The sequence below is a fragment of the Coregonus lavaretus genome (genome assembly GCF_964263955.1).
Source record: "Coregonus lavaretus genome assembly, chromosome: 26".
NCBI classification, from domain to species: domain Eukaryota; kingdom Metazoa; phylum Chordata; class Actinopteri; order Salmoniformes; family Salmonidae; genus Coregonus; species Coregonus lavaretus.
This window is the reverse complement of record NC_140013.1, coordinates 23,714,171-23,737,263: the sequence shown is the minus strand read 5'-3', so window position 1 is coordinate 23,737,263 and position 23,093 is coordinate 23,714,171. Positions and strand designations below refer to the sequence as shown.

Sequence of the window (23,093 nt, the reverse complement as noted above, 5' to 3'; positions counted from 1 at the left end):
AGCTGGTGTAACTGAGTCAGGTTTGTAGGCCTCCATGCTCGCACACGCTTTTTCAGTTTTGCCCCACAAATGTTCTATAGGATTGAGGTCAGGGCTTTGTGATGGCCACTCCAATACCTTGACTTTGTTGTCTTTAAGCCATTTTGCCACAACTTTGGAAGTATGCTTGTGGTCATTGTCCATTTGGAAGACCCATTTGCGACCAAGCTTTAACTTCCTGACTGATGTCTTGAGATGTTGCTTCAATATATATCAACAATTTTCCTTCCTCATGATGCCATCTATGTTGTGAAGTGCACCAGTTCCTCCTGCAGCATAGCACCCTCACAGCATGCTGCTGCCACCCCTGTGCTTCACGGTTGGGATGGTGTTCTTCGGCTTGCAAGCAACCCCCTTTTTCCTCCAAACATAACAAGGGTCATTATGGCCAAACAGTTCTATTTTTGTTTCATCAGACCAGAGGACATTTCTCCAAAAAGTACGATCTTTGTCCCCATGTGCAGTTGCAAACCGTAGTCTTGCTTTTTTATGGCGGTTTTGGAGCAGTGGCTTCTTCCTTGCTGAGCGGCCTTTCAGGTTATGTCGATATAGGACTTGTTTTACTGTGGATATAGATACTTTTGTACCCGTTTCCTCCAGCGTCTTCACAAGGTCCTTTGCTGTTCTGGGATTGATTTGCACTTTTCACACCAAAGTACATTCATCTCTAAGAGACAGAACGCGGCTCCTTCCTGAGCGGTATGACAGCTGCGTGGTCCCATGGTGTTTATACTCGCATACTATTGATTGTACAGATGAACGTGGTACCTTCAGGCGTTTGGAAATTGCTCCCAAGGATGAACTTGTGGAGGTCTACAGTGTTTTTTCTGAGGTCTTGGATGATTTCTTTTGATTTTCCCATGATGTCAAGCAAAGAGGCACTGAGTTTGAAGGTCGGCCTTGAAATACATCCACAGGTACACCTCCAATTGACTCAAATTATGTCAATTAGCCTATCATAAGCTTCTAAAGCCATGACATCATTTTCTGGAATTTTCCAAGCTGTTTAAAGGCACAACTTAGTGTATGTAAACTTCTGACCCACTGGAGTTGTGATACAGTGAATCATAAATGAAATAATCTGTCTGTAAACAATTGTTGGAAAAATGACTTGTGTCATGCAAAGTAGATGTCCTAACCGACTTGCCAAAACTATATAGTTTGTTAACAAGACATTTGTGGAGTGGTTGAAAAATGAGTTTTAAATGACTCCAACCTAAAAGTGTATGTAAACTTCCGACTTCAACTGTATGTGTGCGTGCGCGTAACAAACCTTGTCTCCGTGTCCGAGGTTCTCCGTCTTGATGTCAGCCAGGGTCTTCCAGTTGGTGTTCCCTCCTCCTCCTCCACCTGTCCTCGCCTCCGTCAGAGACTGGCCATCCATAGAGTGGCCCTCCTTGTCATACCTGGACGGACACGGACAGACACACCTTTAGTCAACATGTCACTGCAGAAACAACTCCATCAATCACAATAGAAGAGAAGACAAAGAAGTAAAGTGTAATACATAGAGGCGTCTTGTAGCCCACTGCCCTGTAGCCCACTGCCCTGTAGCCCACTGCCCTGTTGCCCACTGCCCTGTTGCCCACTGCCCTGTAGCCCACTGCCCTGTAGCCCACTGCCCTGTAGCCCAGTGCCTTGTCGACCACTGTCTTGTAGCCCAGTGCCTTGTCGACCACTGTCTTGTAGCCTAGTGCCTTGTCGACCACTGTCTTGTAGCCTAGTGCCTTGTCGACCACTGTCTTGTAGCCCAGTGCCTTGTCGACCACTGTCTTGTAGCCTAGTGCCTTGTCGACCACTGTCTTGTAGCCCAGTGCCTTGTCGACCACTGTCTTGTAGCCCAGTGCCTTGTCGACCACTGTCTTGTAGCCTAGTCGACCACTGTCTTGTAGCCCAGTGCCTTGTCGACCACCGTCTTGTAGCCTAGTGCCTTGTCGACCACCGTCTTGTAGCCTAGTGCCTTGTCGACCACCGTCTTGTAGCCTAGTGCCTTGTCGACCACCGTCTTGTAGCCTAGTGCCTTGTCGACCACCGTCTTGTAGCCTAGTGCCTTGTCGACCACCGTCTTGTAGCCGTGCCTTGTCGACCACTGTCTTGTAGCCGTGCCTTGTCGACCACTGTCTTGTAGCCGTGCCTTGTCGACCACTGTCTTGTAGCCGTGCCTTGTCGACCACTGTCTTGTAGCCGTGCCTTGTCGACCACTGTCTTGTAGCCGTGCCTTGTCGACCACTGTCTTGTAGCCGTGCCTTGTCGACCACTGTCTTGTAGCCGTGCCTTGTCGACCACTGTCTTGTAGCCGTGCCTTGTCGACCACTGTCTTGTAGCCGTGCCTTGTCGACCACTGTCTTGTAGCCGTGCCTTGTCGACCACTGTCTTGTAGCCGTGCCTTGTCGACCACTGTCTTGTAGCCGTGCCTTGTCGACCACTGTCTTGTAGCCGTGCCTTGTCGACCACTGTCTTGTAGCCGTGCCTTGTCGACCACTGTCTTGTAGCCGTGCCTTGTCGACCACTGTCTTGTAGCCGTGCCTTGTCGACCACTGTCTTGTAGCCGTGCCTTGTCGACCAGGGCACCCTATTTCTTATATATTTCTTATATAGTGCACTAAATAAGGAATATGGTGCCATTTGGGACACAGAAATAGTCTGTGCTGAGAGTCAAGCAGGCTGAGTGGCAGAGAGAGTGGCTGTGAAATGAATCAACAGCAGTGATTGGGGAATCAGAAACCAATTTTTACTCAGCGTTACCTCCAGGTGATTCACACAAGACAAGGGGGAAGGAGAGAAGAGAGGGATGGAGAGTAGGGGGAGGGGACAGGGAGGAGAGCAGGGGAGAGGGGGAAAACTAAAAAGCACTCAGGTTGGAATGGTGCAAGAGATCAATAGAGCTGACTAATCTATTGCTAGGAGTTATTGTGTAGTGCTTCGGGGGGGGGCTGTAAATACAGGGAGTGGACCTTGCGCTTAGAAGCATGACTAATTGAAAATATCCCCATTAATGGCCTGCGAGCATGTGGCCCGGCCACTATGGCCTCTGCCAATTTCCCCTCCCACCCCTCCACCGAAAAATTTGTGCAATTCTTTCCTGTGGCACCTATTCCCTCATCTCTGTACTAGCATCCCTACTTTGTTATAATTCTACTGGTGTTTGTACTGATAGGGGGTCTGAACAAAAACACCTGGCTGATGATGCATTAAAAACAACATCAACCTAGTTCTGAAATCCACCAGAAAATACTTTTCTGATTACCAACAACTCCTTTCATGAAGCTGCTGGTGTTTCGCCAAGAGAAATAGGCTGGAATAGAATGAAAGGAATGAAACATTTATTGTGTTTTCAGATCCAGACAGGGCTGACTTAATGTACATCTGATTTCTCAAGACGTTATATTTGACAGTTACAAATAATGAACAAAATGCTAAACAAGATACCCAGGAGACTATGTAAGGCAGACTGTAAAGGCAGACAAACCGCTACAACAGGCAGGGTACAGTAAGTCAGTGGGCTTGATGAAGGAGATAAAAGGAGGACAAATTAGAACTGGCAGAAGATGTGCAACAGTGGACTGACAGACAGGCAGCAGGCAGGGAGATGCTCTGAGCGTGGATGAAGTGAGACTAACCGACGAAGAGAGAGACAACAACGACAAGAAGAGAAGGGAAAATAACAGATTCATGTGCATAGCATGCTACCCCGTCACGACGAGCCATACGGCCAAGGGCAGGACAGGCAGGACAGGACGGCAGGGAGACATGACAGAGAGCATGTGACAGAGGGAAGGAGAAAGAGCAGCTATGCATGACAGGAACCCTTCTGTAAGCACTGTTCTGTTCCTTCCCTGCCTCCAGCTATGGCTCTCGTGGTGGGTTTCTGACTGGCAGACAACATACAACAAATATGATTAGTCATCCATGAGATCAGCTCAAGCATTCACTCACTGTAGTTGTGAAGTTGAATGATGCAGTACATGGGGTAATCATCAATGTGAACAGAGATGTAAATATGACCATGTATTCTATTCCAACATAACATTTCCAAATTGTCTGAAAGGTTTTTAATTTCACAAAAAGGACAGATTAAGCATGCGCCAGGCGGGAACTAAGCGGGGATAACAAGAGAAAGAGGGAATATGAGGAGAGACCAAGTAGCATTGCCACATAGTTAAGCTACTTGTTTAATTAAAATATTAATAGTTATGTTGGAGCACTGAGCAGAATCTAGGCAGAACTACTGAACAGCAACAGCACACTTCCAGCTTCCAGTGTGTGAGCGAGGGAGAGGAGAGCAATCAAAAGGTTCTTGAAATCACTAACTGGTGCGCTGTTTCATTAGCAGAGGGTCCGCACTCAAAAAGTTTAGGCTATTTAATTCATTGGAGGCAACAAGTGCAAAGGACAAATATATTTTCGCTGTGAGCAGAGCAGCTCCACTAGTGGGTAGCAGTGTGTCCACATCCCAAGTGGCACCCTATATAGTGCACTACTTTTGACCAGGGCCCATAGGACTCTGGTCAAAAGTAGTGGACTATAAAGGGAATAGGGTGCCATTTGGGACGCATCCTGTCTGTCTGTAGTGTTAAGGGAGATCAGATGACTCAGTGAAGAGGACTGCAGGAGAACACCACCGAACAGAAAGAGTGAGAGTGGTGTGTCACTAAGTGAGCAACGGCAATAGGAATGAGGACAACAAGAGGAAAGGAACAAGACGATATGTCAGGAAGGCAAAGAATTACAAGAAGATGGCAGTGACAGACAGACAGCTGTCCAGTCAGATAGGAGAGAGAGAGTGGACAGGAGCCACTCCAGATGTGTCTGTGATGCCATCTAACGGACAAAGGCTGCTATTGTATGCACCGGAGGATCAGTAGGGAAACATTTCACGTTAAGGTTTGCTTATGACACAAAGTAGAACAAAATTAGAGAAACAAATTAGATTTTATTTATCTAAATCCTCCCAAATAGCAACTGAGCAGTCAAGGCATTTTCAGGGTATGTTACTTGATACTGAGGAAGAGCAGGGTAATTGACTAGACTAAGCTATAATTAAGTAGATGTGGTTTATGATAAGGTAAATAAATTATCGTTAGGCATCTTTCAAATGCCTAAATAATGAGGGCACCAAATGAGCATGTACCAAAGTTGCAGAAAGCCGAGAAAAAAAACAGCACCAGTTGAGTAAGGAACACTTTCATTAATCTAGCTAAATTTATCTTTAAGCATTTCAATTATGCAATAGAGAGGGGCTAAGACAGTGCCCTAAATTACTGCAGCACCACAGGAATCGCATTTGATGCTCTCCATAAAGACAAATCCATGTCTTTCATGCACAATAGCTCATATTCCCAGTTCTCCCCAAAAAAGAACAGATTTCATGGCAATCTGTAGAAGTCTATTTCAAAGACAAGAAGGGAATCATATAATATATATTATTATGGAGCTCAGCACCAAATCAAGGCTCAAGATAATTGCTGCGTAGTGCAGCATTCTTGTTTGAGGAAATTAAACACTTTCTCTCCATAAGATGAATTAGTTTGACATTGAATGGGAGAGTGGTGTTGTTTCAGTCCAGCACACACAGGAATAGGCTAAGCAGAACCACTGATCCACTGCATGGGTTTCAGTCAACAGCTTACCCAGGGTAGGATAGATACTTACGGAAATCCCAAGAGTCTGCAGCAAAATGTATCAAATTAAGACACCTACACTTTGCAAAACTGTTTTTTTCCAAGAGCATGGCTCTTACAAAAGGCTTACAGAGCTTGCCTTAGTTCTTCAGTTGTAAAAAGCTCTGGGTTTTCTATGCTTGCAAGATTAATACATTCACATAAAAAGGCCTCTTCATTTGTGGAAAGATCGGTTGCATCCCAAATGGAATCCTATTCCCTATTGAGTGCACTACTTTCGACCAGAGCCCTATGGGGCACTATATATGGAACAGGGTGAAATTTAGGATGCAGACTGCTGAAAGCATGGCTCTCTGATGATCAACATCCTTCTCTCCTGAGTACTGAAAGTATTCAACAAGCACTGATGTGCTAGGCCTAAATCATTCACTACTAACCTAGTTTTAAATCAACATATTGCTCCGTACTACTTGAAAAGCAAAAATACATTTCTGTTCTCAGTACAACATTTTACTTCCTTACAATATGTGAGAGTCTATTCCATCCTTAGACCGTAACCATCATGTAGGGCTGGGAATTGCCAGGGACCTCACGATATGATTGCGATATGTATTGCGATTCTATATTGCAATTCAATTCTGCGATTTTTTCTGCGATTTGAGGTCCCAAATATATTGCTCAATATATGTCTGCTGCAGAGAGACAAGAGAGCATGAGAAACTTAGTTTTGATCAGTCAGCTAAATAAAAAAAGTGCTAAAAATATGTTGGCTCACTATTTAAAAAGATGGAGAACAAACTACGAAGTTTTGGTGCAGGTACAGCTGACTAGCGGTAGCTAACACTACCTACAGTAGCAACAAATAAAAACGATACTTTGAGTCAATGGATATACAGTGGGGAGAACAAGTATTTGATAACCTGCAAAATCGGCAGTGTTTCCTACTTACAAAGCATGTAGAGGTCTGTAATTTTTATCATAGGTGCACTTCAACTGTAAGAGACGGAATCTAAAACAAAAATCCAGAAAACCACATTGTTTGATTTTTAAGTAATTCATTTCCATTTTATTGCATGACATAAGTATTTGATACATCAGAAAAGCAGAACTTAATATTTGGTACAGAAACCTTTGTTTGCAATTACAGAGATCATACGTTTCCTGTAGGTCTTGACCAGGTTTGCACACACTACAGCAGGGATTTTGGCCCACTCCTCCATACAGACCTTCTCCAGATCCTTCAGGTTTCGGGGCTGTCGCTGGGCAATACGGACTTTCAGCTCCCTCCAAAGATTTTCTATTGGGTTCAGGTCTGGAGACTGGCTAGGCCACTTCAGGACCTTGAGATGCTTCTTACGGAGCCACTCCTTAGTTGCCCTGGCTGTGTGTTTCGGGTCGTTGTCATGCTGGAAGACCCAGCCACGACCCATCTTCAATGCTCTTACTGAGGGAAGGAGGTTGTTGGCCAAGATCTCGCGATACATGGCCCCATCCATCCTCCCCTCAATACGGTGCAGTCGTCCTGTCCCCTTTGCAGAAAAGCATCCCCAAAGAATGATGTTTCCACCTCCATGCTTCACGGTTGGGATGGTGTTCTTGGGGTTGTACTCATCTTTCTTCCTCCAAACACGGCGAGTGGAGTTTAGACCAAAAAGCTCTATTTTTGTCTCATCAGACCACATGACCTTCTCCCATTCCTCCTCTGGATCATCCAGATGGTCATTGGCAAACTTCAGACAGGCCTGGACATGCGCTGGCTTGAGCAGGGGGACCTTGCGCGCGCTGCAGGATTTTAATCCATGACGGCGTAGTGTGTTACTAATGGTTTTCTTTGAGACTGTGGTCCCAGCTCTCTTCAGGTCATTGACCAGTTCCTGCCGTGTAGTTCTGGGCTGATCCCTCACCTTCCTCATGATCATTGATGCCCCACGAGGTGAGATCTTGCATGGAGCCCAAGACCGAGGATGATTGACCGTCATCTTGAACTTCTTCCATTTTCTAATAATTGCGCCAACAGTTGTGGCCTTCTCACCAAGCTGCTTGCCTATTGTCCTGTAGCCCATCCCAGCCTTGTGCAGGTCTACAATTTTATCCCTGATGTCCTTACACAGCTCTCTGGTCTTGGCCATTGTGGAGAGGTTGGAGTCTGTTTGATTGAGTGTGTGGACAGGTGTCTTTTATACAGGTAACGAGTTCAAACAGGTGCAGTTAATACAGGTAATGAGTGGAGAACAGGAGGGCTTCTTAAAGAAAAACTAACAGGTCTGTGAGAGCCGGAATTCTTACTGGTTGGTAGGTGATCAAATACTTTTGTCATGCAATAAAATGCAAATTAATTACTTAAAAATCATACAATGTGATTTTCTGGATTTTTGTTTTAGATTCCATCTCTCACAGTTGAAGTGTACCTATGATAAAAATGACAGACCTCTACATGCTTTGTAAGTAGGAAAACCTGCAAAATCGTCAGTGTATCAAATACTTGTTCTCCCCACTGTATACTTAACAAAAATTTAAAATGCAACATTCAACAATTTTTAAGATTTTACTGAGTTACAGTTCATAGAAGGAAATCAGTCAATAAGTGGGTGGGCCTGGGAGGGCATAGCCCCACCCATTGGGGAGCCAGGCCCAACCAATCAGAATTACTTTTTCCACACAAAAGGGCTTTATTACAGGCTGAAATACTACTCAGCACCCCCACCTCAGACAATGTGGAGGTCCTGGGCTGGCGCGGTTACACATGGTCTGCGTTTGTGAGGCCGGTCTGATGTACTGCCAAATTCTCTAAAACGATCTTAGAGGCGGCTTATGGTCGTGGAATGAACATTACATTCTCTGGCAACAGCTCTGTTTGACATTCCTGTAGTCAGTATGCCAATTGCACGCTCCCTCAAAACCTGAGACATCTGTGGCATTGTGTTGTGTGACAAAACTGCACATTTTAGAGTGGCCTTTTGTCCCCAGCACAAGGTGCACTTGTGTAATGATCATGCTGTTTAATCAGCTTCTTGATATACCACACCTGTCAGCAGGATGGATTATCTTGGCAAAGGAGAAATACTCACTAACAGGGATGTAAACAAAGTTGAAAAATAAAAAAATGGGACCAATACTTTACATGTTGCGTATATATTTTTGTTCAATATAATATTGTCCAAAAACAATATCATAACATGTAGCCTAATGTGCTGGTTGGGTCACTGCCACACGCAGTACAGAAGTGTTATATAGGACTTAGTCCACCACTGTCTGAGAGACTAATGGCTGAGGTCAGGACTCATATCAGCAACCTCTGAACTGTTCGCTTAATTGATGGATGCCTGCGAACCTGCAGTGGCCCACTGGCCCTTGAGGACCTGCATCATCCAACGGCAGCTAGGCTCTGCACTGGAAAACACAACACCGGCTCCTTATCTCTGGCTGTCCATGTGAGAAGTGACTGGAGTGTCTACGTCCCAAATGTCACTCTATTCCCTATGCAGTACACTACCTTTCGACCAGGGCCCATAAGGTTCTGGTCAAAAGTAGTGCACTATATAGGGAATAGGGTGACATTTGAGACACATCCGAGAAAGTGAAGGAAGCTCAGAGGGCAGGAAGTGGAACACCTGCGTTGTTGAAGTGAGCAGGCGGAAACATTGGAGATCCTGCGAAGTCTCTCCACTACATCCACATCATTATCCAATGCCATATTGGTAAACAAGCTATACAATTTAATGCAAAATGCTTGAGACAAGCTACCACTCAGACAATGGTAGAGAATGATCTTGAATAGGAAGCATGTAATACTACTACCACATTATGTTTGGGGAATAACCTCTTTGTAAATGGCCAAATATCATTCAAATACTCAACTAGTCCTAATTCTGTATAGCTCAGTCCATTAATGTTTGTAGGACAGGGTGTTTAGCATATTATAAAAACAAATATTACAGACAAAAACCATTTCCAAGAAATGTCAGATACAGTGACCCGACAACAACCTTTCAAAGGGTAGTCGTGAGGGAGAGATAAAGCTGTGATCAGAAAATCGCCACAGCCCAGACACCCAGTGAAGTAGCAGATATCAGCATATTTTGTTGACTTGCCACCCCTCTCTCCCTCCCGCTATGTAGTCACATTTCACTGCTCTCATTATGCAGATCAAGCCTTCTGATCCGCTCAAAAATAATTACAGCGGCCCAACGTTTTTTCAAGGCACAGGGAAGTGGAATTTGAGCACGTCAAGACACACAAGACGTGCCAAAATATAAATTGGAATTGTTATTGGGTCTCCTTCCCTTTCATTCTTCAGCCTCCTTTCATCTTATTTCCCTGTGGAGTGTGGGGCCGGTGTTGCTGTTGGAAGGTAAATAAAATAGCACATTGGGTGAGAATCGATTGAATCTCCACTTTTGAGACATTTTGCCTTCAATGTCTGACTGGGAGGCCAGGCCTGGTCTGTTGTGTTGTCTGCTGTCAGAGTGGAGCAGGAGGGGAGAAGGAGGTGGTGGAGAGGAGGGAATGTAGAAGATGGAGGGACAGATCAATCAATGTGCCAGAGAGCTGAGGTGAAGGTTAAATAGGAGCAATGGCTGTCCCTTCAGTCCCTGTGAACACCCCACCTCCTCCATCAATCCCCCCTTCCTTCCACCATATACATTTAGCCGACTGCCTTTCCAACCCTGCTTCTACCCATTGAATTACAAGATTCCAATTTTATGCTTCTACCCGGCCATTGACAAGACACGGCTTTGACATCTACTTAAAAAATGAAACTGCTGCCTAGCTTCCCAACTAGATATGGGATTGGAAAAGGAGAGTATTTATTTTGGGATATGGAACACAGTGAATAACATTATTTAGGTAATGAATAACGGGAATTGTCAAGAGAACGCAAAGAAAAGATTAAAGCATGAGTCATAGTAAAGGTTTTCCCATTGTTTTGCTGGAGCAGCCAATAGGGGGTCTTCAAGGGATAACACAGGGGCTTGTTCCTCTGTGATAGTGTCTGCCATGTGGATGTGCTACCAACTACCTCTTTCCCTAAATAACTACTCTCACATACAAATTAACTAACTGGGCCTATATTCACTATGTATTTGTTCCAATAAAATATAGGCTTTAGGGTTACTTCCAAATATTTTTTCAATTTAGTCATTGCCATTAATATGAAATAAAATATTTATGTTCTGCCCCGTCAACGTGATTAAAACACAAATGCTCCCATCACCACAATCAAAGACACATTTGTTCACGTCACTTCTGGTCTCGAATGCACCCGTTATTTGTGGCATCTTTTGAAGGGCAGATTAGAAGAAGAACAAATGCATTTTCTTCAGATTAAGAATGATTTGCATTCATATGTAAAGCTTCATTGAAGTAACCCCCCTACATCTTCACTAATGAAGGTAGGCTAATCTTGATGATACAAGCCGGAGCACGCACCCTCTCAGAGTTTGGGGATCTGATATTTAACATTCAAATTCCTTTAAACCCTTTAGAATTTTCTCAACAGTGGAGCAGAGGATGTGAGAGAGTCGCGGCAGGTCTTCTAAACAAAAATATGACCCAATAGTGGATCCATACATACCGAGGCTGTTCTTACATTTACATTAACGTCATTTAGCAGACGCTCTTATCCAGAGCGACTTACAGTTAGTGAATACATATTTTTTTATACTGGCCCCCTGTGGGAATCGAACCCACAACCCTGGCGTTGCAAACGCCATGCTCTATCAACTAAGTTACATCCCTGCCGGCCATTCCCTCCCCTACCCTGGACGACGCTGGGCCAATTGTGCGCCGCCCATGAGTCTCCCGGTCGCGGCCGGCTGCGACAGAGCCTGGATTCGAACCAGGATCTAGTGGCACAGTTAGCACTGCGATGCAGTGCCTTAGACCACTGCGCCACTCAGGACACCTACCTTCTTGTATAACACACAGTCACAGAGGCCTTTAGCACCTAAAGCTATTTGGCACAAGATGAGACACTTACCAGCCCCGCAGCTTGTATGCCTCAGGGATGTCGGGGTTGATCATGACGGTGCTGCTGAACGAAGCAGACAGAGATCTGCCCCCATAGTCCGACAGCTTGGCCCCTTTGATGGCCAAGATGGGCTGCCCAGAGCCATCAAAGTTCTCTGCCTGCAAATAGAACAGGTAGGTTGACTGAGGATACCAACGATATACACTTTATGTGCAAAACTACACAAATTAGTGGATTTGGCTATTTCAGCAACATCCATTGCTGACAGGTGTATAAAATTGAGCACACAGCCATGCAATCTCCATAAACAAACATTGGCAGTAGAATGGCTTTACCGAAGAGCTCAGTGACTTTCAATGTGGCACCGTCATAGGATGCCACCTTTTCAACAAGTCAGTTCGTCAAACTTTCTGCCCTGGTCAACTGTAAGTGCTGTTACTGTGAAGTGGAAACGTCTAGGAGCAACAACGCTCAGCCGAGAAGTGGTAGGCCACACAAGCTCACAGAACAGGACCGCTGAATGCTGAAGCGTGTAAAAATCGTCTGTCCTCGGGTGCAACACTCACTACTGAGTTCCAAACTGCCTCTGGAAGCTACGTCAGCACAATAATTGTTTGTCGGGAGCTTCATGAAATGGGTTTCCATTGCCGAGCTGCCGCATACAAGCCTAAGATCACCATGCACAATGCCAAGGGTTGGCTGGAGTGGTGTAAAGCTCGCCACCATTGGACTCTAGAGCAGTGAAAACGTGATCTCTGGAGTTATAAATCACGCATCTCCATCTAGCAGTCCAACGGACGAATCTGGGTTTTGAGGATACCAGGAGAACGCTACCTGTCCCAATGCATAGTGCCAACTGTAAAGTTTGGTGGGGGAAGAATAATAGTCTGGGGATGTTTTTCATGGTTCGGGCTAGGCCCCTTAGTTCCAGTGAAGGGGAATCTTAACGTTACAGCATACAATGACATTCTAGATGATTCTGTGCTTCCAACTATGTTGCAACAGTTTGGGGAAGGCCCTTTCCTGTTTTAGCATGACAATGCCCCCGTGCACAAAGCAAGCTCGAGTGAGGTCGGGCACTGATGTTGGGCAATTAGGCCTGGCTCGCAGTAGGCATTCCAATTCATCCCAAAGGTGTTTGGTGTGGAAGAACTTGACTGGCCTGCACAGAGCCCTGAACTCAACCCCATCGAACACCTTTGGGATGAATTAGAATTCCTACTGCGAGCCAGGCCTAATCGCCCAACATCAGTGCCCGACGTCACTCATGCTCATGGCTGAATGGAAGCAAGTCCCCGCAGTAATGTTCCAACATTTAGTGGAAAGCCTTCCCAGAAGAGTAGGGCAGCAAAGGAGGGACCAACTCCATATTAATCCCCATGATTTTGGAATGAGATGTTTGACGAGCAGGTGTCCACATACATTTGGCCATGTACTGTATCAGCACTGGGGGAGAAGAAAAAAAGTGGAAAAAATATTCATGCAATTCTGTATTTACTAAAGCTTATTGCTCTTTATAAACGATACGTTGTGTACCTCTGCAAGTCCCCCTGGATAGGGGATATCTGCAGAACAAACAATGAGGGAACATTGTGCTGTAGCTTGCCAGAATGAAAGAAATGGTGGCAAACTAAGCATAGCCCTACTGAGCCACGTATAAAATCAACTGCAGGAGCTGGGTTCCTTCATCACACTGTGACAGGGTATTCTCGGGGACTTCAACAACATCAGCTTCTATTAAAAACAGAGAGAGAGAGCCCACTGCTCAAATTTCCTCTCCCTCTTCAAACTGCTTCATTTCCAACCACAGGGAGGCACACCGCTCTCAACACCTTTTCAATTAGGAGAGAGAGGTGTACTGTACCCTGCCTGGGGCACTGGCTGACAGGACACAGGACACCCAAACGTAATGCAGGTGTGTACAGCACATAATGAAGGTGCTACAGCATGTCACCCAGCATGAGAGAAACTGAGTTTCATCCTCTCTTTATCCAGCAGGACTGTCCCCTTGTGTCCAGATGCATATAGACAGTCTATATGGCTGTGCTGGTGTCTGTCCCCCAGTCCTCACCTCCTCTCCCCACAGGGTGACCTCCACCAGTTTACCAGACTGGTCCATCAGGTTGAGCGTCCTCTTGGAGACCTCACGGTTGTTCTTGGTGGTGAGGCGGGTCACGTCGGTCACGCTCTTACACACTCCAATCACATCTGGAAAACACACATGGTCACTTCATTAGCACAGTAGACGATGAGCAGCATTACTGTGGAGAACCTTGAGTGACCTAGGAGAATCAGACACATGATCAATATTTATAATATGTATATGTGGAAATGTCCATCGATAGTTGAAGTTATTTTCAACACAGGTGACATCATGAGCACAGTAGACTATGGTTGTGTTTGAGATCGAATTCCACTAATTTGCATGCGGACCCTGCAGACTAACTGATCTAAAAATCACTTTACGTCCTAAATAATTATCCTCACGGGGCAGCAGGTAGCCTAGCGGTTAAGAGCATTGGGCCAGTAACCGAAAGGTCGCTGGTTTGATAGCCCGAGCCGACTGGGTGAAAAATCTGTCGATGTGCCCTTGAGCAAGGCACTTAACCCTAATTGCTCCTGTAAGTCACTCTGGATGAGAGCTAAAATTGTAATAATTATTTATTTATAGATCAGTCAGTGTGATGCTCTCTAACACAGCCTCTCATCAGTCTCTCCCAGCCTGACGGATGTAGGCTATACTTTGTTTATATTATCACTGTCTGAAGAAAACCTTGAGACTCCATTTTTTTATATGAATGAAAGCAGTCAACCTACCTTTATGTAGTCTAAACAGTTCCGTTTTTTTTTTCATTTCCTGAAAAGGTTCCGTTTTGGAACTTGGGAGGATTGTTTGCACTGGGATGGACTACTAGTCCCTGAAAAGACCTTGACCAACTATCTATGGAATAAGTCACACAGAGACAAACACCCATTCCCATTATAAATAAGTCACACATTTCCACATATACATACAGTATTATAAATATTGATAATGTGCGTGAGTCATTAAAGGTCCCATAGTTCTCCACAACACATTCACTCAGGGGAAATCAGGCACTCAATATTATCCTGTTCAGATCAAGTATGAGGTCACTGCCTACCCATCATCTCCTGGTCACATGGCACATGCACTACTAATGTTTATCATGAAGTATGTATAGGAATGGAAAAATAAAATAAAACAAAATGGATGTTGCTGCTAATGTAATTTATCCTGAGTACAGATTAATGTTAACCTGCTTCTATCAAGGGGAGCTGATGCATAGCCATTTATCCCTGCAAGGGGGCCAAAGCTAATGAGACGTATCAGCGACATTACAGTTGTATAGCTGCATCCCAAATGGTACCCTATAACAGTGCACCACTTTTGACCAGGGCCCTCTGATCAAAAGTAGTGCACTATTTAGGGAATAGGGTGTAATTTGGGAGCAACATAGACTCTCTGCCATCTTGAAACCCTTTCTTCCAGTCTTTGTTAGGTTACAACTCATTTAAGCATGATTAAGAAGATGTCTTCAACATCACGGGGCTGGCTGGGCTGACGCCTGCTGGTCCTGAAGACAAATGACTCCACAGCTACACTACAAGCTGCACTGAGTCTATTACCATCATACAACTGGGAAAAGTACCAAATGGCATCCTATTCCCTACATAGTGCACTACTTTTAACCGGAGCATATAGGCCCTGGTCAAAAGGAGTGCACTATATAGGGAATAGAGTGCCATTTGGGACGCTGACTATGGCTTTTTATTACCGACCCAATTTACCAGTGAGTGTTTTCACCCTCCTCACCGGGCTCAGCCATAGGGCCCAAAGTCAATCTGTGCCACAGGCCATTACTGTCATCAGCATTATTCATGACTTTTGTCTCTCCTCTTATAATTCCCTCAACCTCCCCAGTGCAACCCGCTGCTGCCGTAGCATCCATCTCCCCTACGCTGCCCTACCACTCGATTGAAGCTATCCCTATGATAGGATAATAATAAAGTACGTCTGTTATTAATGACGGTGTATCACGCCACGCCAGCCCTGCCTGGACCACCCATCCCCTTCGCTCCTTTCTTGCTACACCTGTGCCTTACCCAAAATGGTGTCCTTTTCTCGGGCCTCCAGGTCGGCGATGGAGACGAAGTTGCACTGCACCATGGGTACGTCCTGGGTGTCCTCACAGGGGATGATGGTGGACTCTCCATTCAGGGTCATCTCATAGTCATTCTTCAGGGACGAGTACTGCTTGTTGGCAATCTTCAGGGATCCCTTGGAGATGTAGAACACCTGGACAGGGATCAAATAAGGTTCAAATCTAAAATAGATTTGTGCACAGGATTCATTTCACCTGAATACTGATGTAGGAGCTAAATAAAGCCTGGCAGAGGATCTGAAGCAAATGATCATGTTGCTACTGTCCTGAGACTCATTTTGGAGAGAATCATTCGTCTCAGATTTGTATCATTCTATCAAATCATATTATATCCAATTCAGCACTTTGTACACATCAAATATTGGCAATAGCACATTGAGATTGATTACTCAGTTGACCCAAATCTACCAAAGTGACAGACATATGGTGGATAAGCATCATTAATAGGAGGCAGTTCATCTCACCTTGCCAGTCTCAATGATGCTGTAGAACTTGTCCACCTCCTGGGTAAAGGCAGTCACTCTGATCTCTCCCTGCATCAACAACACAGTCAGCTACAGACTAGCTCCACACGATCCAACACGGCAACATGAGAAAATGCAAACAAAAAGGGTTACTCACACTCTCATCCACAATCTCCATGGAGAACAGCTTGCCGTCCCCACGAGAGTTGCTCCAGGTGCGGATGCCACTCTTGTTGGTGACACGGGCTCGGATGGTCCACCTGACAGAAAATAACCAATGTTTATGTAGTTGTTGGATGGATCTCTAGTCCTTGAAAAGACCTTGACCAACTATCGATGGAATAAATCACACAAACATATCCCCACATACAAATCAGCCTGTCATTATTCAGTTCTATGACTAAAGAGTATGGTACAACAGGATTATCATGACTCAAGAGTAAATATTTGGGCAAGAGATCATGTTGTTGTTTGAGATGGTCATCAAAGTGATAGGGTGTCTTTTGGGATGCAGTATATACCCTATATATTGCACTAAGAAGTACACTATATAGGGAATATGGTGCCATGTGGGACACAACCATAGACGGGTATAAGAAGACCACTCACTTTGACTGGTAGGGGTTGAGGCTGGCGATGGGCACGACTTTGGAGGATCCCCCAGGAGTGCTGGGCATGGCAGACGGAGGCATGGCCTTCTTCCCCCCAAACTCTCTGCTGGGACCTTTGTTCATGGAGCCTTATGATAGATAGGGAAATGAAAAAGAGAACAGAGGAGTTATTGGTGCATATAGAGAGCAGTGATAGAGAGGCAAACTCAAAAGAATAGACATCCATAATTCATCAGGGCTGAATTACAAAAACCTAATTTCTTTGGATCGCAACTCCTTGATCACTGTAATTATCTCACTTCATGAGAGTAGTCTCGCATCACAGAAAAACTTAATCAGGAAGAGTAGTGGATTTATTGCGGTAGATTTGGGATAGTAGGAGAGAGGAGTGTGTGAGTCAGATGTTGTTTCTGTGAGCGAGATGATGATTCACATATCACAGACTCAAAGCAGACAGAAGTGTGAAATAACAAACCAAAGCTGCTCTTCCCACAGGAGATTGGTGCATGAGGCCTGACTTTGAGGTTTCTCTGTTCGGACAAGCACTAGCTGCACATTTGATTTGTGTGCCTCTCACACTGTGGATTACAGCTCAAAGTGTCCACTTTGCCAACCTCTGCATTTCTAGAAATTAAGCCCCCAGATCCAGCAGCACAGCCACACAACTGAACAATAATAACTGTGCTGATGAGGAGGATGAAGCTCACCATAACTACTTCAATTCCCTGACACCAGATTAGTGGGATGAATACCTACGACCCTGACCATAAGATATAAGCTCATGAAGCCGTAGATTGGGCTAAGAGTTCATCTGTCACAGTTCACAAAATGCCTTTCAATACTGTAGGTTAGCACTAAGAAACCTTTCCTTTAGCCCTGCATATTTTCATGAAATAACTGGGTAAACACTTGTACTGTGAAATGATTAGAAATAGTTATTCAGAGAGATGGGTTATGAGATGATTAACATGAATTTAATTACCTGCACCCTTTTCCTCTTAGACCTATTTAGGGAGCATTTGTAACAAATAAATGCAAAATTCAAGTAGAATAACTAAATATGTATATTTTGGAATCAATGTCAGTAGCATATTATTATTGATAATTAGGCTACCCATCACGTACCATCTCTCATCATGGCATGATTATCATTTTATTTCAGTACTAATTATAACCAAGTGCTTACCTAATTACTTGATGAAAAGGGAACTGTCGAAGGAGCTGAAACCCATTAATCAATACTACTGTATATTCAGATCATATCCAATTCAAAACCAGATTTACAGTCTGACTGACGAGCACATCTGGACTACTGGAAATAATAACCAGTGTGAAGTACAGATAGTTCACCAGCAGCATGTCTGTTTTATAGCTTTTCTCTAAGACTGATTTTACTGTCTTATTTGCAACAAAGAGGAGACCGAATATAGACCTAGTATTTTGTGCTTAACAGCATCACGTGTCAACTACCATCTTAGTAAGATAAGTATAACGTTACAGATGACTGCATATACCCAAGAGGCAAATGTTTATTAGCTAACTGTTCTGACAAAAACAGTAGCAGTGTCATATGTTCTGTAGATCTGAGGATTTCAACCAACATTTGTCCGTTTTGCATAAATGCTGACATCTACTGGAAACTGCAAGGAAATAACCTATATTGAAGTGTTTAGTAACCTTCTAAACCACTATAAATAAATGTATACACTACAGGTCAAAAGTTTTAGAACACCTACTCATTCAAGGGTTTTTCTTTATTTTTTAAAACTATTTTCTACACTGTAGAATAATAGTGAAGACATCAAAAACTATGAAATAACACATATGGAATCATGTAGTAAGCAACAAAGTGTTCATCAAATCAAAATATATTTTATATTTGAGATTCTTCAAAGTAGCCACCCTTTGCCTTGATGAAAGCTTTGCACACTCTTGGCATTCTCTCAACCAGCTTCATGAGGTAGTCACCTGGAATGCATTTAAATTAACAGGTGTGCGTTCTTAAACGTTAATTTATGGAATTTCTTTCCTTCTTAATGAGTTTGAGCCAATCAGTTGTGTTGTGACAAGGTATACAGAAGATAGCCCTATTTGGTAAAACACCAAGTCCATATTATGTTAAGAACAACTCAAATAAGCAAAGAGAAACGACAGTCCATCATTACTTTAAGACATGAAGGTCAGTCAATACGGAAAAGCGCTGTGATGAAACTGGCTCTCATGAGGACCGCCACTGGAATGGAAGACCCGGAGTTACCTCTGCTGCAGAGGATAAATTCATTAGAGTTACCAGCCTCAGAAATTGCAGCCCAAATAAATGCTTCACAGAGTTCAAGTCACAGACATCTCAACATCAACTGTTCAAAGGGGACTACGTGAATCAGGCCTTCATGGTCAAATTTCTGCAAAGAAACCACTACTAAAGGACGCCAATAAGAAGACTTGCTTGGGCCAAGAAACACGAGCAATGGACATTAGACCGGTGGAAATGTGTCCTTTGGTCTGGAGTCCAAATTGGAGATTTTTGGTTCCAACCGCCGTGTCTTTGTGAGACGCGGTGTGGGTGAACGGATGATCACCGCATGTGTATTTCCCACCGTAAAGCATGGAGGAGGTGTTATGGTGTGGGGGTGCTTTGATGGTGACACTGTCTGTGATTTATTTAGAATTCAAGGCACACTTAACCAGCATGGCTACCACAGCAATACAACATCCCATCTGGTTTGGGCTTAGTGGGACTATCATTTGTTTTTCAACAGGACAATGACCCAACACACCTCCAGGCTGTGTAAGGGCTATTTTACCAAGAAGGAGAGTGATGGAGTGCTGCATCAGTTAACCTGGCCTCCATAATCCCCCGACCTCAACCAAATTGAGATGGTTTGGGATGAGTCGGACGGCAGAGTGAAGGAAAAGCAGACAACAAGTGCTCAGCATATGTGGGAACTCCTTCAAGACTGTTGGAAAATCATTCCAGGTGAAGCTGGTTGAAAGAATGCCAAGAGTGTGCAAAGCTGTCATCAAGGCAAAGGGAGGCTATTTGAAGAATCTACATGATTCCATATGTGTTATTTCATAGTTTTGATGTCTTCACTATTATTCTACAATGTAGAAAATAGTACAAATAAAGAAAAAACCCTTGAAAGAGTAGGTGTTCTAAAACTTTTGACCTGTAGTGTATAGCTGCAAAACATTAGGAATGTATCTTGAGAATACGGTCCATTCATGACTCAACCTCAACTCCTGGTACAGGATGTGAAAAGGCATTAGATTTAAAAGCACAGTTGGTGATCTGGAGTTGTTTACCATCAATTCCATTCTGGGGCTGCAGGGGGTGGACTGAGGGATTGGGGGCTGACTGTGGGGCTTTACTCTGACCTGCAAGGGAGATGATGAAGTGAAAGGTCAAAACTCAAGTAAGCTGCACATTCAACATGGTAAGCTATATCCATGTCTGGATTCAAACATTTGTTCAACCTCTATCCCCCTAAGCCGTATGATACGGTGATGGTTAGAAATGCAATATGGGCTGAAGACTCACCTTCCACGTAAGGCGTGGGCTCTCCGATCTTTCCAGCCACCTCATCAGCAGACTTCACCACCTCCATGTCCAATATGACCACCACACGGCTGAACAGAAATAAACAGCTTAACAATTGCATTGTAAATTATTTTCCAAAGACTAAACACATGGTTGATATTCTAACAGAAATTGTATGTATGTGTATATCCATTGTGTGTGTGTGTCCATTATAACAGCTCTAAAAGTTTGTGACTCATCTCAGCCAATTCATCAAAAGGAGAAAAATTATGCAGCAACAAGGAGGGCCTACATGAACAGCTAGCCTACATTAATATAATTTGAATAATAAACCATGTTTCCAATATAAATGGAAAGAAAAGGGTTTGTCATTCTGTAGGCAAGAAAACATAAAAACATCAAAAGATAGAAGCACCATACCGTCCATCCTTCAGGACATTGGTCACGTTCCTCTTCAGCTGACAGATACAGTTTGGGGCTAGTCGGTTGTCCTCAGCCATTTGGTTGAGCTGGGTGGAGAGCATGAACGCTACAGGAGGGATAGAGAGATGATAGGAGAGATGTTAGAGACAGACCAACACAAACATCAGCAGTACAGTGGAGGACAGCCACCCGCTGCACACGCCCATTGCTTGTGTTAGTCTGTCTTGTCTATGAGAGCTGATGATATGCATCTCCCAACTAAAAACAACCCCCACACAGACAGATACAAACATGCCATCCTTGGTAGTAAACATGGAACAGATCCAACTGCAGCCCAGTCTAGTATGGGATGAGGATAGATTTAGATCCCAAAAATATGTTCCTTAATGTCTTAAAATGCACATTATTTTTTCATGACTTCGTATGGTATCACAACACTTCTTAAACTTCGCCAAATTAAAAGGAAGAAATTGATACATGTTTTTTTTATTCTTTGATGATTTCCAGCTCTCTATTCCTTTTACTGAATCCTGACTACCTCCTGCTGGTCAGCCCCAGGCAATCCACAGCATAAAACATCCACAGCACAAAACACTCCAAAGTGCCCCTGTTGCTTAGGTCAGCTATTTACCTTGATATTTTCTGGGTGAGACTATGGAGAAGAACTAAAACCACTTTTCATTTGCCCTGTTGTCTTTGAAGCCTACCTTCTGGTGTAATTCAGATTATGACTGGATTGCACTATGTAGCTCAATTGGTAGAGCATGGCACTTGTAACGCCAGGGTAGTGGGTTCGATCCACGGGACCACTCATATGTAAAAATGTATGCACACATGACTGTAAGTCGCTTTGGATAAAAGCATCTGCTAAATGGCATATTATTATTATTACTATGGATTTACAAAAACTGGGTGCACTAACTGTATGTCGCTCTGGATAAGAGCGTCTGCTAAATGACGTAAATGTTAAAAAAAAAAGTTTCTCAACAGCTTTATTTGGCAGGTCTCTAACATCTCCATTAAGAATATCCTTGACTTTAATTTACACTGATACCTTGACATTTACTGTATATATTCAATACAGTTGGAACCATGCATTCATTTAAAATACTGGCATATGTTATCCAAACAGAAAACGTTTGTTGTCGTTGCATGCCACTATCACAAAGCAATGCTATGTATGTGCCACCTGTAATGGTCACCTGCCATACAACCATTTCTGTGTGTACTTTTAACAGGTGGTGGAGTGGATTTGGAATAGTTCTACTCACAGGACATTGAGTGTTGTCCATCACTCATCATCAGACGAAAGCGGGCTGGTCCACTGCCTCCATCAATTTTACGGATGTTCTTAAAGAATATGAATACAGGAGTGCAGTAGAAATTATCTTGGTCAAGTCGACTAATCTAGTAGTGGTCGAAATCTGTATTACCGTCTTGGTGAAAATCCTTGTCTTAAATGTTGGTCTCTAAAACATGGGTCCATACTGTCCAAGTTAGCTAGCTAACTGTTGATAATGCCAGTAATCATTCTTCAACAGTTGGCCCTATTAACTTGGCTAACTAACTTAGTTATCTAAAGTTAGCGAGCTAGCTACCTACCTACTTCCACAAAATCCATTCATACTCACCACTAATTGAAGTATGGGGTTTTGTAAATCATTAGAGCCTTTGGTTAGGGCCTGTTGAAAGAGTAGAAAACAGCTTGAGACAGATGAAAAATATATCTAGATAGCTAGCTAACGCTAACTAGCATTGTGGCTAGCTCAACAAAGCTTCCAGCAGCAGCACATTAGCAGACAGTCCCTGTCTGAAAACCATCTTCCTCGATGCTGGGTAAACTTTGTTTGCATGCTTTCTGGGATGTCATAAAACGCCACCACCTACCTCTATCGCTCCCTTCGTCAGCATGTTAGTCATGTTGAAGCTGAGTTTATAACTATATAGGGCGAAAATGTATGTTTTAACTCAGAGAGGACAATCTCACTTCTACAGCGGCAGCAATTCCTCAGTGTGGCGCCAAATGTATCCCTGAACGCGCGAACTGTTCATAACGTCATCGCGTCATTTCCTGCTAAGCCTTCCGGTTTCTCTTATGGATCTAGGATCAGTTTACACTCGTCAAGACCACCTTTAGCAACAGGGGATAAAACGTAAAACTGACCTCAGAACAGCATGCCGAGCCAACGTGCCTCTATGGGACTTTGGTTAAACGTGTAAAAAAGTGTTTATATAGTAG

At 43.8% G+C, this 23,093-nt stretch overlaps 1 protein-coding gene across 1 annotated transcript in view; it reads right to left on the bottom strand.

The window, feature by feature from the left end:
* Positions 1 to 22,872, bottom strand: part of LOC311101403 (replication protein A 70 kDa DNA-binding subunit-like) — a 41,308-nt gene extending 18,436 nt beyond the window's left edge. The window contains exons 1-13 of the mRNA XM_084142536.1: positions 22,742 to 22,872; positions 22,486 to 22,536; positions 22,126 to 22,204; positions 20,852 to 20,960; positions 20,432 to 20,520; positions 20,197 to 20,268; positions 16,889 to 17,018; positions 16,437 to 16,539; positions 16,280 to 16,348; positions 15,757 to 15,949; positions 13,703 to 13,839; positions 11,641 to 11,789; positions 1,313 to 1,445 (exon numbers count right to left, since the gene is read on the bottom strand). Of these exons, the coding sequence (XP_083998662.1) occupies positions 1,313 to 1,445; positions 11,641 to 11,789; positions 13,703 to 13,839; positions 15,757 to 15,949; positions 16,280 to 16,348; positions 16,437 to 16,539; positions 16,889 to 17,018; positions 20,197 to 20,268; positions 20,432 to 20,520; positions 20,852 to 20,960; positions 22,126 to 22,204; positions 22,486 to 22,536; positions 22,742 to 22,774 (1,347 nt within the window). The 5' untranslated portion in view covers positions 22,775 to 22,872. The remainder of the gene's footprint in view (positions 1 to 1,312; positions 1,446 to 11,640; positions 11,790 to 13,702; positions 13,840 to 15,756; positions 15,950 to 16,279; positions 16,349 to 16,436; positions 16,540 to 16,888; positions 17,019 to 20,196; positions 20,269 to 20,431; positions 20,521 to 20,851; positions 20,961 to 22,125; positions 22,205 to 22,485; positions 22,537 to 22,741) is intronic.
* Between the last annotated feature and the right edge of the window lie 221 nt (positions 22,873 to 23,093).